The following is a 16,067-nucleotide window of genomic DNA, read 5'->3' on the forward strand; positions in this document are numbered from 1 at the left end:
GCGGTGGAGTCGAGATCGGCCAAGCAGGCTCAGTTGCTCAGCCTTCGTCAGTTTCCAAGGTGGCTGGTTCATATTTGTTTTGTTTCTTATCTTCTTCTCTCCTCTCTCGTTCTATCTCTTTTCTACCATTTTGTTAATTTTGTTCTGGTTAATCCAACTGTTGCAGTCACGTGCTATCAACCAAGTATACAACCACAACATCAACATCAACATCAACTCAATATAACAACAACCCCATCAGCCTGGTCCCCAGGCCCCTCCACCATGCGGTCAACATCCGTCAAACCCTCCGCCTACCCTCCTCTTCCCTTCCATCTCATTCGTATCGTCGGCTTCCTCTCCTCCCTCATCGTCGCCATCATCCTGGCCGTCTTCATCTACCACCTCTCCAAGGACAAGCACAAACTCCCCTGGGCTTTCCTCGTCGTAAGCTTCCTCCCCAGACCGACATCTTAATCCCTCGTCAGTACTGACCCGTCAGCTCCTGATTTCTTCCGTCCTCTCCCTCCTCAACTACATCCTCACTTCCATCTCCCACTGCACCGCCGGCCTCTCGCCGCGGCTCTCCCTCGTCTGCAACTCCATCCTCTTCGTCCTCTGGCTGATCTCCCTCGGCCTCCTGTCCTGGAGCATGTCCGGCACCATTCTGACCACCTGCAACGCCACCTACTGGGCCACCGCCACCGGCATCACCGTCTGCCGCGTCTACAAAGTGCTCTTCTCCTTCACCGTCGTCGGCGCGCTCGCCCACGTCGCCGCCATCGCCCTCGACGTCATCGTCCACAGACGTCAGACCCGGCTCGGCCGCTACGATCCCATGGAGAGTAGCCCCGCCCTGCCGGACTACAAGTCCCACGACCGCTCCAGCAGCATCATGTCCACTGGCGCCCTCCCCGCCGCCAACGACGCCTACCTGATGGCCGACTACCCCCACCCCGTGCATCCCGCCTTCGCCCGCCCGGACGACTACGACGACGACGCCCGCTCCCCGCTGTACCCCGCCCACGCCCACCGCCATCCCGTCGACCAACCTGACTTCTACGATGTCCCCCACCCCGACGACCGTCCGTCCAGATACTCCCCTTCCATGTACGAGGGCCCCCGCGCTGCCTACGGTGATGTGTCGCCGGTGCGCAGCGAGCGCGACGGGCCCCACGTGCGCTTCGCGGGGCATGGCACCGCGTATGACCCTGGGGCGTATCGGTGAGGATAAGGGGGTGTGATGTTACTGCGCGTGTCTACTTAATGTGTTACGATTGTGCAATGGATGTTGCGCTTAGCGCGTTTGACTCAATTTTGGATTTGGAATGGGTTATATGTAGATTCGAATGCTATACACTGTATACGAGTCCGCAGTCCTCGGACGGCTTATATGCTGGAATCTGAATCGGTCGTATTAGATTAAAAGACAATTGGAGAAGTATAACGATCACGGCATATGCTCGGCTAAATCCAAACGGCGACATTAACAGCAACAACACGTTACATGATGACTTCGTTCGCGACATCCTGCAGGGAGGTTAGCATTTGTCTCACGCATGCGCATGTGAAACAACCACAAAGAGAGAGAGAGAGACAATGACATACCCGCTTCAGTTCCTTGTACGGCAGACACACGCAGTTCTGGACGCGGACCTCGTCGCCGACGGCACATTCCTTGCCCAGGATGGTAATGCTCTGCACCTTGATGCCGTGCTTCACGATGCTGGTCGAGTGGCTGCCCATGGGGATGGGGGTGCCCTCGACGCGGGCCCAGGCGCCCACGCGGCTGCTCCACCCGATGATGGAGTGCATGACGCAGGCGTCGTGCTTGATCTCGGCGTCCTCGAGCACGATGGAGTCCTTGATGCGGGCGCCGGCGCCGACGACGGCGCGGGGCCCGATGGAGACGTTGGGGCCCAGCTTCGCGGTGGGGTCGACGCTGGCGGCCGGGTGGATGTAGACGGGGGGCACGATGGTGGCGGAGGGGGCGGTCAGCTCGGGTGACTGGGCCTGGAAGGCCTTCTGGAGGTAGAGGGCGTTGGCGGGCACGGCGGAGCCGGCGGTCTTGATCTGGCGCCAGAAGTCTTTCGTCTCATGGACGAAGAAGCGGTTGCTGTCGGCCAGGTCGGAGAGGATGTCCTGTTCCAGGCGGAGGACCTCGTTCTGCTCGGCGTCCTCGTCGGCGGCGACGAAGGCCGTCTCCAGGTGCTCCGAGGACGGGTAGGAGAGGAGCCGCGGGCGGGTGGTGCGGCGCTTGATGGTGCTGCGGATGGAGGGGAAGATGCATTCGGTGGAGAAGAGGTAGACGCCGCAGTTGATGAGGTTGGAGATGTGCGACTCGGGCTTCTCGACGTAGTGGAGCACCCGCTTGGTGTGCGAGTCCGACACGATGCAGCCGAAGTTGGTCGCTGCGTCTTCGTTGACCCGCGTGCCCAGGATCACCGCCTCGGCGTCCTTTTCCTCGAACAGCTTCAGCATCTCGCCCAGCGGAAACGAGCAGCAGACGTCGGCGTTCAGCACGAAGATGCGCTCCGGCTTGCCCTTGAGGATGGCATCCCGGAAGTGGTAGAGCCCGCCGGCCGTGCCCAGCGCCGTGTATTCCCGGAGGTACTGCACGCGGAACTGCGGAAATTCGGTGGAGGAGTCCTTGATGAAGTCGCGGAAGACGGACTCATCGTAGTAGCCGATCAGGATGACTTCCCGGATGTCGTCGATCTTGGCGAGGGACTTGAGGCAGTGGTAGATGATCGGATGACCGGCGACTTCGAAGAGAGGCTGAGGGGGAGGGATCGGTTAGATCGAGTTGGAGAGAGGATGAGGGGCACACGCACCTTGGGCACATCCAAAGACAGAGGCCGGAAACGGGTTCCTCTGGATGGACCACCCACCTGGAGGGAACTGATCAGTAGGAAATCGGCAGAGAAGAATGGAACGACTTACCAAGATCACAGCCTTGGTGGAGGACACGTTGGTGTGATCCCGCACTGGAACCTGAAGCATTGAGACGGGGGACGGAGGAGTGAGGGGAGGGTTGGTGAAGTAGAGGAGATGGATGAGATGGCTGTCGAGGAGGGCTGGAGGAGTATCGAGCTCAATGATAGTAGTACCTGAATGTAAAAGATCCGGATCGGTGGAGAGCTTTGGGTCTTCTCCAACTTGTCGGAGTATCAGGAGAAGAGAAGTTCCATGGCGCTTCACCGCCTTGTCCGTTTTAGGACAGCCATTTTAGGTAGTACGTAGTACTCCAGAGATACAAGAGGCTGCATTCCACCACAATTTAAGCTCAACGTCTGGACTGCACTCTAATGAATCTTCAGTTCCGATAAATCCCTTTTGTATCACATCTTCATATTCTGCCTCATTGGCCGATGATTAACTCTGTGTACGGTGCTTGAGGATCCTTGCGTGACAAGACACCCCGGATGTCTCTCAACCACAAAGCTCGCATTCTCAGACCCACTGCAATATGAACTGCTGTAAGGAGCGGCTTCCTCGCTTCCCAAGGCATTCTTTGATGGGGAACCCAGATCACAGCCTCGGATCATGCGTAATAGAAAGCAGGATTGATACAGCATACGCCCAGTGCGGACTATCTCGACCGTTGGAAAAACACCTTCAATGCAGAATCTCGGGTATCACTATATCCATAGACAAGGCTGAATGTTGGCTACACGTAGTATAGACCCACTTGATCAGTCATTCTATCACGAGATTTCCTCGCCACTACTTCTGTGCCCGTTTAGGGGGCTGTCTTCCTGGTCATGCAGCTCCTGATACTTGTGCTCCTCCCCCTTCCCACCCAACGACTGATCTTTGACAAGCAAGAAGGCAACGAACACACCAGAAATAAGCACCGCATAAGTGACGAAGACGACATGCAATCCCCGCATGTAGACTTTCGAAATCAAACTTTTGTCCTGCTCGGACAGATCCATACTGTCCATGGCGAAAGAGGACGAAGTCAGCTGGGCGATAACCTCCGCATCAAAGCGATCCTTTAATCCGGCTTGTAATGTGTTATTGAGAATGGTGCCGGAGACTGGTTCAGTATCAGCAATGAACCGCACGTAGTATATAAAAAAGGGATACATGCAAAGTCCGTACCTGTTATCCCAATCGCCCCGCCGAGGATTCGGACAAAATTGCGGAGCCCTGTGAGCACGGCACGATCTTTGTTATCAAAGTTTGAGAGCAGGGCCACGAGAACTAGCGTCATGCAGAAAAACCGAAAGTCAGCAACGGAGGAGCTACACCATGCAACACTCTCTGTTTGCCTACCTGGTTGAAGACAACCGCCAACACCTACTCCTTCGAGAATTCCGACAACTCCAAATGCAGCAGGCATGGTTTCACTCCCATAGAAGGATTTACATGCTGTTGCAACCGCCCAGATAGCCGCTCCGCCGCGAAGCACGGGTTTGTAGCGGCCAAAAAAGGAGATCAAGAAGCCACTGAGTCCGGACGAGAGGCCATGAGCGATGACCATTGGCAATATGAGTGCACCGGCCTGGGATGGATTCCATCCTTGTACGTTCTGGAAGTATAACGGCAGATAAAAGAGGTTTCCCCAGAAGACCCAGCCAATGGCGACGTTAGCTCCAATCAGTATATTTGCGGATAATCCCCTATGGAAGAGGCGCACTTGAAGAGGTAGCTTTTATGAGTTCATGCTGAACAGGGCCGAGACAGGACACATGTACGAGAGACCTACTGGGTAAGATGGGCAATTTCACCACCCAGAATTCTGCAATCAGAAACACTGCAAAGAGCGCGATTCCGCCCACCACCATGCAGATTGTCAACGGGGAATCCCACGAGACCGTCGTACCAGCACGGGAGATCGGGAACTTTTTTTTCACGCACAAATTGTTCATGCATCAGCCCTGAGGTTCCAATCAATTATGCTTTTTACAGGCCCTGACTCACCAGAAAAGTGGCAACAGCCAACATGCTACTCAAGACCCCGAACCAGTCCACCATTCTCAACTTTGTCCGGATATCGGCTGACATGGGCATGGGAGGCAGCGTGGCTCCCAGTACCATGACTGTTACCGCAGTCATGGGCGTGATAAACCAGAAGGCCCAGCGCCAGCCGAGATGCTCAGTGAGAAAACCTCCAACCACAGGACCCAGGCCATTGCCCAGAGCCACCGATACCCCAATGATCCCGAAATACTTTCCCCGCTGTTTGAGGGTCGTGATGTCCGAGATTGTGATCTGGACCAAGGCATTGATGGCGCCCGCGCCAAATCCACTGAACGCGCGACTGGCATAGAGCTGCCAGGGGAGCTGCGAGCAGCCCGAGAGAAAGTTGCCAAGCCCCATGACGACCAGCGACATGATAAGGCAGGCCTTGCGGCCTAAAATATCCGACAAGCGTCCATTGATCAGCTGGATGCTGGTGCTGGAGATTAGAAAACTGGTGCCAACCCACGAGATTGATGATCCAGTGGTCAAACTGCTGGCAACGGCTGGAAGGGCGGTAGAGACAGATGTCTGGTCGAGGTAGGACGTGAATTGGGCCATTGCCAGAGCTAAGAACACCAGCACGAGGCGATTCTGGGGTAGTGTCACTGCTTGTGTATCTTCAATCTCCATGTTGATTGCGTCGCTTTTTCCCGAGCCTCCCGAGAAATGCACGACCCCGATGTGATGAATGATGCCTATTTTAGTAAACTTCCTGCACGGATGGTTTGATAGAAATAGCGTAGGCAGGGGCAGACAAGAAACTTTAAAGGGCGAAACAACAAACATGCCGATCTGTAAAGGGGGCGGTTCCTCCCACTCGGGCTGCAGAAGGCATGTAGCTGAAACTGATTTCGCACGTTAGTTATGATGCCAGGTGGCTCTTATCGACGACATACATAAACTTTATAAATTCGACGATGCTAGGGGTTCGCTTCGCGTTTTGCTGCGAACATCCCGATGACCATTGCGAGGCCTTCTCCCGCACAGCCCATGATAGCAGCGTGAAATACTGCTCGATTGTCCCAGACTGGTTTTTGAAACAATTTGCTTGGTCAGACGTCTCAAGGGAAGAAGGGGACTTGAACATACCGACATCGTAGGGGCTCTTTCATGCCGGAATTGTCAATCATGGTTGATCATTTGCAGTACTAGTAGCCGGTCATTGAGCCTGGACTCTCGTGGACAGTCGCATTTTGTAGGAGACGTCTGGCCTGTACGGGCTACAAATTCATTCCATGTTATCACGACGAAGCCTGTCAAGACAACCAAGAACATCCTAGAAGCTGCGGGCTAATCGACTTGAGGCCGTGCTATATACTAGGAGCAGTAGCCTCTGTTTGATCATTCGCTGGGCAGACCCTTAAGCGCCCTCACTACAGCGGCGGTGTCCTGAAGAGTGAGACTACGATTGGGCTAGAAAATCCAGTACGTGTAGTCACATATAGTCCAGTAGATGTATACCACCTTGGCACCTGTATCTACCTATTCTAGAGCAATATGTATATGGACCATACTATCGCTTTATTTACAGGGATGTCTCTATCTTGTACATCTTGTACATGTTGTTATGCTATTGTGGCCATTCGCCTCTCATCCCCATCCCTCTACATCTGGCTGCGCCTTGTGTTTCTCCTTCACTACTGCCTCAGTACCATATTCACCGTTTCTCGCACCATGCGTTCTCTCTCTCCTCTTCCTCCTCTTCCTCCTCTTCCTCCTCTTCCTCCTCTTCCTCCTCTTCCTCCTCTTCCCCCTCGTCTCCCCTTCTGCTTTTCTCTCTATCTCAGTTCTCTCACTTCTCGCTCTCTACCGATGGGAGACTTGTTCAACCTTCCCGAACACCCCAAATCTAGACCTTCCTCCAGCGATACCTCAACCAGTGAGCTCCCCTTCCCTTCTCTCTCCTCACCTCCAACCTTTCCGCAGCTGCACATGTCTCTGTCAACATGCCCACCTTAAACATGGACGCTATCAGCGCCCTCGCAGGGGATATGAAAACCCTAGTGAAGAAGATCCAAGACCTCCGCCACATCGGGATCGAGGATAGCAGTATCGCCCTCCCCAAGATCTGTGTGATTGGAGATCAGAGTACAGGCAAGAGCTCCCTCATCGAGGGTATGTCCGAGATCAAAGTGCCACGGAGTTCTGGAACATGTACTCGTTGCCCCATGGAAATAAACCTTGCCGAGAGCGACCAGGACTGGACCTGCAGGATCTACCTGTCAAGGAAATACATGTTCGACAGCTCCCAGAGACTTGTCAAGCCGAAGAGATCCAAGCCTTTGGGTCCGTGGATCGAACAAGATGTCGAGGACGAGCTTTTTGTGACTCTACACGACAAGGACGCTACCCAGGATGCAATTATGTGGGCCCAGATTGCCATTTTGAACCCTGGTAGAGCATCAACGGACTACACCCCCGGACAGAACCACGGCATCGACACATCCTGTCAGGTGAAGTTCTCTCCCAATGTTGTCCGTCTCGACATCTCGGCCCCGAGCTTTCCAAACCTCTCGTTCTACGATCTCCCGGGTGTAATCAGCCAGGCCGAATTTGACGAGGAAAAGTACCTGGTTTCCCTCGTCGAGAATCTCGTCAGAGAATACATCTCCCAGGAGAACTGCATCGTTCTGCTTGCACTGCCAATGACCGACGATGCGACCAACTCAAGTGCAGCGCGCATCATGCGTGACGTGCCAGGAGCGAAACAGAGAACACTGGGCGTCTTGACCAAGCCAGACCGTATCCAGAGCGGCGAGTCTTACAATCAGTGGATTGAGATCCTTGAAGGTGGCAAGTTTTCTTTGGGCCATGGGTACTACGTCGTTCGCAACAACCACGATCCCGCCATCCCACACGCCCAAGCCAGAGACGAGGAAGACGCCTTCTTTGCGACCAGCCCATGGACAACCGACCTGACAGCCTACCAGACCAAATTTGGGACTCGTCGACTTCAGACAGCGCTATCCAACCTTCTTCTTGATCAGATCCAAGGCTGTCTGCCACGCATTATCGAACAAATCGCCGACAAGGCCAAACGTGTCGAAGATGAGCTCAAGACTCTTCCCGACCCCCCTTCAACAAATGTTCAGTACATTCTGTGCACCTGTCTCCATGAACTGAAAGATAGGATCCGTGCACACCTCGATGGAGGCTCTTCCAAATATCCACTGCAAAAGACATGGGGCGGGCTTGCTAAGGATTTCCAACGGGCTCTTATAAAGACCCGTCCAACGGTCAGCCTACTCGCAGAACATGAAAGAGTCCTCCCAGTTGCTCAGAATCACGACTCGGACTGCGAGGTGACCTCCGTGCAACAAGCGCCTACGAAGCGGAAGGCATCGACCCAGACTGATATACGTCGGGATCAGACAACTCCAGTCTCTCCAGAATCCAATCTGAAGCGGGTGAAGTTGGAGTCCCCGGAATATTCCACAGAACAATTTCAACGCTTCAACAAACCCGCGCGGATGTTTACGTGGACGGAGATCAAGGGAATCAATGAGGATTCATACCGCGCTGGGATCCCTGACCAGGCGGACCCAAAAGCTGTCGAAATACTGTGTCAGCTGAGTGTCGCGCATTGGTATGAGCCTATGGACATATTTTTGGAAGCAACCCACAAGCTAGTGCGTCAGGTGCTAGTGGCGCAACTGAAGGTCGTCTTCAAAGACTACTACCAAACGAGCCTCTACCGAGAGCTGAAGAGAATCATAACTGGGTATCTGACGGCACTCGAGGGAGAACACCTTAGACATGCACAGGAGATTTACCAGATCGAATACAACAAGCCATTCACAATGGCGATGACGATTTTGGAGAAGACCACCAAAGAAGCCCAGAAGCTCCTACAGGATCGCCGTCGTGATGCAAGGGTTATCTCATATCTGAAAATGCAAGGCAGGGTGCTTAAAGATGATAATAGACGAGAAGCCGAAATCCAGAAGGTGATCGGAGAGCTTGGACCGGATTGTTATGCCCAGGAAGTGAGGATGATGGCTGTAAGCTTCCACTTTTTTAGGGTCTATGACATGGGCTGACCACTATAGGCGACTCGCGGATACTACGACGTGGCAAGCGCTAGATTTGTGGATTCCATCTGCCAAGGCGTTTATACAAAGTTGTTCCTCAAATGCCGCGAAGAGCTGATTCCGACGATCGAGCATGGTCTTGGAATTTTCAACGATAACGGTACACCCGAATTGCCACCACACTTCTCTTCTGGGACAAGACTAACATGGCTCAGCGTATGAACGTTGCCAGGAGCTCATGGCTGAAGACGTGGAACGCCAACGTCGCCGGCAGTATCTGCTTCGTGAGAAGGAGAAGGTCAATCAGGCGCAGCGGTGGCTTTCAGCGGTTAAGGAGGACGATGGTGATGACGACTCTATGTTCTGCCATTGATTCTGCCCACTTCCCATGTGTTGGAGATCGATTTGGTTTTATCTGTTGTTTCCGCTGTTCTGGTTGATGTCATGACATCACGGTGTTGGATTGACCAGACTATACTGCCTGGCGATTGTGATGATGATCATGTACATGTGCCTTTTGTTTCTTCTTTGACCGTGAACTACAAAATACCTTTTCATGGAAATCAAGGCTCCTATAGTAATCGATAACGGCGGGGTAGTCGAGAACCCCGCCGGGATGCCCTAAGCCCTAAGCCCCAACTGCCAGACAGAGATACATCATGACCTGCAGCTGTCTGAGGCAAACCCAAGCGACCGCGGAGACTATGCGTAGAAATATGTAGATAGGACGATTCTAGATAACACGATGACTCATAGCATGCAGCAGCAGACCCTGTCCGACCCCAGCACGACGAGGATGCCGCCGAATGTTGGCCGGCCGTGGGGTAACTCGACCCAATTAGTCTTGCGCGGCGGGCCGTGATGACTCCCGCCCAAAATTCTTGAAAGCTTCCTCTACTTCCTCCCACCAACTCTCCGCCCCCCCAATTCCTCTCCCATCTCTCTCCCAAGTGTTCTCGTTCCAACCTGAGAGTCCCTACCATGTCCGATAACGCCGTCAAGGAGGCTGAGGCCGGAGTGGCCAACCTCCTGCTCGATGAGGTCACCGGCGAAAAGGTCTCCAAGTCCGAGCTGAAGCGTCGCCAGAAGCTGCGGGAGAAGGAGGCCAAGAAGAAGGAGAAGGAGGCGAACGCTCCTCCCAAGGTTGAGAAGAAGGCCTCTGCGGAGGATGAGGAGGCGAACCTGACCCCCAACGTGAGCCAATGCCTGGACAGCGTCAGTCGATGGAAAAGGAACAACCAGCTAACCTGCAATGTCTTCCCCAGCAATACTTTGAAATCCGCAGCAAGAGAATCAACAAGCTCCGTGAGACCAAGCAGCCTGACCCCTACCCTCACAAGTTCCAGGTCACCGACGATCTGCGCGAGTACCTCAAGAAGTACGAAGGCCTTGCCAAGGGCGAACAGAAGCCCGAGGTCAAGGTGCAGATTGCCGGTCGTATCTACACCAAGCGTTCCTCTGGCTCTAAGCTCATCTTCTACGACATCCGCGCCGAGGGTGTGAAGGTACAGGTTCTGTGCCAGGCGCAGCACTCCCAGAGCGAGGTGCCCTTCGAGGCCCAGCACGAGCACCTCCGGCGAGGTGATATTATCGGTATTGTCGGTTTCCCTGGCCGGACGAGCCCCAAGAACCGTGCGGACGGCGAGCTGTCCATCTTCGCCACGGAGATCGTCCTCCTGGCGCCCTGCCTCCATGCCATCCCGTCCGAGCACTACGGTCTCCAGGACAAGGAGCAGCGCTACCGCCAGCGCTACCTGGATCTGATCATGAACGACCGGTCGCGCAACGTCTTCGTCACGCGCTCCAAGATCGTCAGCTACGTGCGCAACTTCTTCGACAGCCGCGACTTCGTCGAAGTCGAGACCCCCATGATGAACGCCATCGCCGGTGGTGCCACCGCCAAGCCCTTCGTCACCCACCACAACGAGCTCGACATGAACCTGTTCATGCGCGTCGCCCCGGAGCTGTACCTCAAGATGCTGATCGTCGGCGGCCTGGAGCGGGTGTACGAGCTGGGCCGCCAATTCCGCAACGAGGGCATCGACCTCACCCACAACCCGGAGTTCACGACCTGCGAGTTCTACTGGGCGTACGCGGACGTGTACGACGTCATGAACCTGACCGAGGAGCTGATCTCCGGGCTGGTCAAGCACGTCACCGGCGGGTACGAGACCACCTTCCACACGCAGAGCGGCGAGGAGTACCAGGTCAACTGGAAGGCGCCGTGGCGGCGGGTGGAGATGATCCCTGCGCTGGAGGAGGCGACGGGCGAGAAGTTCCCGCCGGGTGACCAGCTTCACACGGCGGAGACGGGCGAGTTCCTCAAGCGGGTGCTGAAGAAGACGGGCGTCGAGTGCTCGCCGCCCATGACCAACGCGCGTATGCTCGACAAGCTGGTCGGCGAGTTCATCGAGGAGACCTGTGTCAACCCGACCTTCATCACGGGCCACCCGCAGATGATGTCGCCGCTGGCCAAGTACCACCGCAAGAACGTGGGGCTGTGCGAGCGTTTCGAGGCCTTCGTCTGCAAGAAGGAGATCGTCAACGCCTACACCGAGTTGAACGACCCCTTCGACCAGCGTCTGCGCTTCGAGGAGCAGGCCCGCCAGAAGGATCAGGGTGACGACGAGGCCCAGCTCATCGACGAGAACTTCTGCACCAGCTTGGAGTACGGTCTGCCCCCGACCGGTGGCTGGGGTATGGGCATCGACCGTCTGGTCATGTTCCTCACGGACAACTACAGCATCAAGGAGGTGCTGGCCTTCCCCTTCATGAAGGAGGACAAGACGGCAGAGGGTACCAAGCCCGCGGCCGAGGTGGTTGGCATTGAGCCCCAGCCCGAGGAGGGTATTGGTAAGTTTTCCGCCGACTGTGCATGAGGATGATGACTGACTTGAGGTTCTTTGTCGCAGCCCACAAGTAGATCAAACGTTATGACTTTTGACCGGGAATGATGGTAGTTGATGACTTCTTGCTTTGCATCGGTTAATTCAATGTCAATGAAGGAATGCCTGAAGATGAAACCCTTTCATACACTGATAAAAGACGTCCAGGTTGTATACACTGTTTTCTCTGTACATTCAGTATGGCCAATAAAAGTAGACTGCATCTATGTCTTCTGCCCTGCGTAGACGTGAGTTTGAAACTGCCGTCTCTCTCCCACAAAGACATCCGGTTTGATATTGCAAGCCAGCACCGTTCTTTGGGCGAGACATGCACAGACAATGGCATCAAAGACATTTCTAGAATCCCCTGTTTGGATGCTCGTCTCAATGATATTCATGGTGCGGGTTTAAAAGGCAGAAGCCAGGACATGGCGCCTCCATCGATGGCAGCACAGCTGCTGATATTCCTCTTTCTCGCATTCACTGGGCCACTCTTGCAGCTGTTCATCCCATCCTCTGCTCCCATCTTCTTCTTCTTTTCCGCCACCACACCTCGCACACTGAATACCGTCCTAAACACATCTCCGTCCGTGCCATAATGGATATCGCAGCCCTCCTCAATCCTCCTTCTCCCCCAGTCGAGCCGCGTCTGACAGTCGCCAGAGATGAAGGCAGACCAGACTACAGCTCTGTCTTCCACCCTAGCTACAGCCAGCCCATCCAGAGACCATGCATTGCCCATCCCCAGCCGGTACGACCCTTCATACCTCCAGGGCAGCTAGTTCGTCATTCACTCCCCCCATCCAGGTGATGTAAAGAACCACCAGGACTAACGCGAGCCAGAACCCTCCCGCTCTCTTCTCTACAAGGCCAGTCCCAGAGAACGTGCACTCAAGCACCAACTCAGCCTCATCTATCCATCTCCCTCGTCCAGCTTGTGAACGCCGCTTCAGCTGGGAACCAGATACGTTCACCCCCGAGACACCCGTACCCAGACCGAGACCAACAGGACGACCACCATACATCACTCTCGAGCATCTACACCGCCAGCAAATCCCCATCCTGCGGACCAACACCGCACAGTCTCTCAGATCACTCGCAGAGAGGCCAACTAGCAACCCCCCGACTGCTCACCACGTCCGGCCAGCACGTCTACGCATGCTCGACTCGGCGTCCGCCAGTCCCACCCAGCCCAGCGCCATGCCCACATACCCCAGACCCGCAGCCAGCCGCAGACCTCCCTCCCACTCACCACAGCGGTCTGTCCGTCCCACGTCCTCAAGTAGGACGGCGGCGAAGGAAGAAGTGGAGAAGGAGGTGAAGGAGTCCGTCCCGGACGACGAGTCGCAGCTGATCGCGCGCAACGACCGCGAGGTGATCCTGACAGAGTTCGAGGACGTGGCAGCGCACACGGCCAAATGCGACCTCTGCAACAAGCGCAACAGCCAGGGGTTGTCGCGCTGTCTGTCCTGCGGCTGGCAGACCTGTCATCCGTGCACCATCGCCCGTGGGTGTTTCCGTACCCATCGGGCCGGTGCGCGCATCCACACCGGTCCCATCCGGCAGGGGGACCTGGTGGTGCCGGATAAGTGGAAGGGGAAGACGACGAAGACTAAGGCCCGGACGAAGAGGGAGACGGCCGCGCGGGGTGGTAGGAGCGGCAGGAGAATGCCCATGGCGACGAGAAGGAGGACGCGTGAGTATTCGGTAATTTCTCCGGGCGACGGTTCCAGTAGCGACCCCGAGCGTTTGCTTGCGGGTGCGCGGGTCTTGTTCCGTCTTAGCAATGCGGCCATCGGTATGTATGTGAGGCCGGGGGTTGACGGATCCTGGCTATGTTCTGACTGATGTGATTGATAGAACCGCTGCTGGAGCAGACTGCCGCGAATGGTAGGCCATCGAATGGTCGCGCCGCTGGACGTCCTCGTCTGAGTGAACGCATGGGAAAGGGCGTCCTGGCCGAACGTACTAGCGAAGTCGACTCGGAGACCGCCGATTCTGAACTTACTGATCCGGACTATGATCCGTTGGACTCGGTCTGATGCTTAGGTATATGTCAGGAGACTAGCCTGGGACTGCTGGCTTGCTTGAACACCAGATTCCAATGATGTGATGCTGGAGTCGTGAGAATATTAGTGGGGAGATCTTTTAAGAAGTGCATTTTACGGAGTATGGCATCAGAGTGCAGTTCTCAGTGTGGCGTTCTTGGTTTGCTTTCTCGTGCATCATCTACCTTATGGATGATCGAACTCTGTCAATGGCGGGATTATCTGGCGTTTGTCTATTCTCAAGGGTTAGAAGAGTGCCTGTTACGCGGGTGTGCTCTATTTGTTTCCTCTTTCCTTAATGTCTCTAGCTTACCTGTGGATTGCATTAGCCCTGTGTAGTGCTCCGTTGGTTTCTGCAAAGCCGGGTGAAGCGAAGGATGTTGAAGACCTATGCATCTCTGGCAGCTGAACAAGATCACAACGAAAAGTGGAACGATTAATAGTATCAAATACAGTTTTATCTATTGTACAATCTAGAAGTTGAGATGGTATAACATTACAAAGCGCCCCCAGTCGTCATCTATTTTCGAGATGTGGCAAGGCTCTCACAGCCTACGAGGGCCATGGGCAGCAGCGCTCCCTGCAGCCTGACTCCGAGCCTTGGCCGCCATTTGAAGCAGCTTCGCGGTCCGGGACGGATGCCATACACGACTTCCCAGGACGAGAACCCAGGTCAGGAGGAACAGACTTCCTGCCTGGTGGGCAGAGGCCAACGGAGTGGGAACGAGGTAGAGTAGCGTCGAAATCCCGAGGCCGACCTGCATGAAGGCGAATGCGACAACTCCGTGGACACCTTTTCTCGCAGCAGGCGGGAGCAGGCGCTTCATCGTGGGAGATCCCCGGGTGTAGGCCCACAAAGCCATGATGCTGGTGAAAGTTGTCATGGCCATGATGCGATGATCCAACTGAACGAGCGCGGGGTTTTCCAGCATGTTTCTCCACCAAACGTCGGACCGGTCCTCATGGCGGGAGTATCTTTCGTCGAACAATTCGGATTTCGGAGGAGCCAGACCGTTGCCCATGTACGGGAACTCATTGTAGATAAGACCGGCATCCAGGCCTGCTACCAGAGCTCCGGACATAGCCGTGGCAAATACAAGGAGAGCGAGACCGGCAACAGAGCGGCGGAACAGCTTGAGTTTGGGATCCCGGAGAGAATCCAGCAGCTTCGTACCGGCCTCGGGGTCCGCCAGCAGGCGGTGAGACCGAAGAATAGCGAGACCATTCCAGAGCATAGCGACGTAGCAGACGAAAGCCGCCCCAAGATGGGCCGTCAGACGATACTGACTGACACGAGGGTGACTCCCTGGGGCAAAGAGATCATCCTTGAGTCCGGACTTGACCATCCACCATCCGATGAATCCTTGGAAGCCGATCAAACCGGCAATTCCAAACAAGCGCAGTGCCATAGGCTTGCTCACTTGTTTCCGGGCGACAAAATAGATAGCGGGAATGACAAACGACAGGCCGACGAAGCGGCCCCAGAGACGGTGAATCCATTCCATGTAGTAGATAGACTTGAATTCCGAGAGGGTCATATTCGGGTTGAGCAGCTTGAATTCCGGGGAGTCGCGGTACTTGGCAAATTCAGACTCCCAATCTTCAGCGTTCATTGGGGGAAGGGATCCGGTGACGGGGCGCCATTCTGTGATGCTCAGGCTTCATTTGGTCAGCTCGAATCTTCCCATATGGAAATCGAGTGGGGAGATTGCATACCCTGATTCCGTCAATCTTGTAAGACCTCCAAAGACAACAATACCAAACACGCTGGCCGCACTGCCCAGTAGCCAGTACGCTACTATCTTATGGGTCACTTGCGGGAAGCTCGATTTCCCTTTCGACGCTTCGCCCTCCGCGGCGTTAGAAGCGGCCGAGCCTGAATTTGACCTCCTGAAAATCGACGAGAACGGTGACCCGTATCTTGCGGACAAGGCCGCGGGATTGGTGCGGGGGAAGCGAGCAACAGATGAGGCAGCAGAAGGGTTGCGGAACGCGGACTTTGTCGCATAATTTTGGTTGCGGATGAGACATTGGCGACAGGTGAGGAGTTCCTTGGATAGCCGGGGAGTCAGCCTCCGCAGTAGGGACACAGGGGTCCCCAGAGACGCCATTATGACCGGGTTAGCAGAGATGGAAGGATGCAAAGTGCATCG

General features: G+C 55.1%; 7 protein-coding genes across 7 annotated transcripts; 4 read left to right on the forward strand and 3 right to left on the reverse strand.

The window, feature by feature from the left end:
• Positions 1 to 63: 63 nt before the first annotated feature.
• BDV59DRAFT_161415 (uncharacterized protein) lies at positions 64 to 1,345 on the forward strand. Its single transcript, XM_073687565.1, has 2 exons — positions 64 to 426; positions 482 to 1,345. Exons 1-2 carry the CDS (start codon positions 265 to 267, stop codon positions 1,205 to 1,207), a joined length of 888 nt encoding a protein of 295 aa, XP_073549978.1. The 5' UTR covers positions 64 to 264; the 3' UTR covers positions 1,208 to 1,345.
• Positions 1,329 to 3,164, reverse strand: BDV59DRAFT_161412 (mannose-1-phosphate guanylyltransferase). Its single transcript, XM_073687564.1, has 4 exons — positions 2,923 to 3,164; positions 2,814 to 2,870; positions 1,588 to 2,757; positions 1,329 to 1,509 (listed from the first exon to the last, which is right to left on the reverse strand). Exons 1-4 carry the CDS (start codon positions 2,980 to 2,982, stop codon positions 1,483 to 1,485), a joined length of 1,314 nt encoding a protein of 437 aa, XP_073549979.1. The 5' UTR covers positions 2,983 to 3,164; the 3' UTR covers positions 1,329 to 1,482.
• A 118-nt stretch (positions 3,165 to 3,282) lies between these two features.
• Positions 3,283 to 5,663, reverse strand: BDV59DRAFT_174710 (major facilitator superfamily-domain-containing protein). Its single transcript, XM_073689118.1, has 5 exons — positions 4,909 to 5,663; positions 4,694 to 4,829; positions 4,261 to 4,623; positions 4,087 to 4,188; positions 3,283 to 4,021 (listed from the first exon to the last, which is right to left on the reverse strand). Exons 1-5 carry the CDS (start codon positions 5,578 to 5,580, stop codon positions 3,687 to 3,689), a joined length of 1,608 nt encoding a protein of 535 aa, XP_073549980.1. The 5' UTR covers positions 5,581 to 5,663; the 3' UTR covers positions 3,283 to 3,686.
• A 1,045-nt stretch (positions 5,664 to 6,708) lies between these two features.
• Positions 6,709 to 9,539, forward strand: BDV59DRAFT_211968 (putative dynamin GTPase). The gene is made up of 4 exons (XM_073695918.1): positions 6,709 to 6,829; positions 6,877 to 8,951; positions 9,000 to 9,141; positions 9,197 to 9,539. The coding sequence occupies exons 1-4, from the start codon at positions 6,763 to 6,765 to the stop codon at positions 9,352 to 9,354; spliced, it is 2,442 nt and encodes an 813-aa protein (XP_073549981.1). The 5' UTR covers positions 6,709 to 6,762; the 3' UTR covers positions 9,355 to 9,539.
• A 423-nt stretch (positions 9,540 to 9,962) lies between these two features.
• BDV59DRAFT_200458 (lysine--tRNA ligase KRS1) lies at positions 9,963 to 11,904 on the forward strand (the record flags this gene model as incomplete). Its single annotated transcript, XM_073693584.1, has 3 exons — positions 9,963 to 10,175; positions 10,247 to 11,834; positions 11,894 to 11,904. 3 exons carry the CDS (start codon positions 9,963 to 9,965, stop codon positions 11,902 to 11,904), a joined length of 1,812 nt encoding a protein of 603 aa, XP_073549982.1.
• Positions 11,905 to 12,813: 909 nt separating this feature from the next.
• BDV59DRAFT_174717 (uncharacterized protein) lies at positions 12,814 to 14,055 on the forward strand. Its single transcript, XM_073689119.1, has one exon. It carries the CDS (start codon positions 13,025 to 13,027, stop codon positions 13,712 to 13,714), a length of 690 nt encoding a protein of 229 aa, XP_073549983.1. The 5' UTR covers positions 12,814 to 13,024; the 3' UTR covers positions 13,715 to 14,055.
• A 319-nt stretch (positions 14,056 to 14,374) lies between these two features.
• cox15 (cytochrome c oxidase assembly protein cox15) lies at positions 14,375 to 16,065 on the reverse strand. The gene is made up of 2 exons (XM_073689120.1): positions 15,631 to 16,065; positions 14,375 to 15,573 (listed from the first exon to the last, which is right to left on the reverse strand). Exons 1-2 carry the CDS (start codon positions 16,023 to 16,025, stop codon positions 14,460 to 14,462), a joined length of 1,509 nt encoding a protein of 502 aa, XP_073549984.1. The 5' UTR covers positions 16,026 to 16,065; the 3' UTR covers positions 14,375 to 14,459.
• Between the last annotated feature and the right edge of the window lie 2 nt (positions 16,066 to 16,067).

This window comes from Aspergillus ambiguus (assembly GCF_047715705.1).
Source record: "Aspergillus ambiguus strain CBS 117.58 unplaced genomic scaffold BDV59scaffold_8, whole genome shotgun sequence".
NCBI classification, from domain to species: Eukaryota; Fungi; Ascomycota; class Eurotiomycetes; order Eurotiales; family Aspergillaceae; genus Aspergillus; species Aspergillus ambiguus.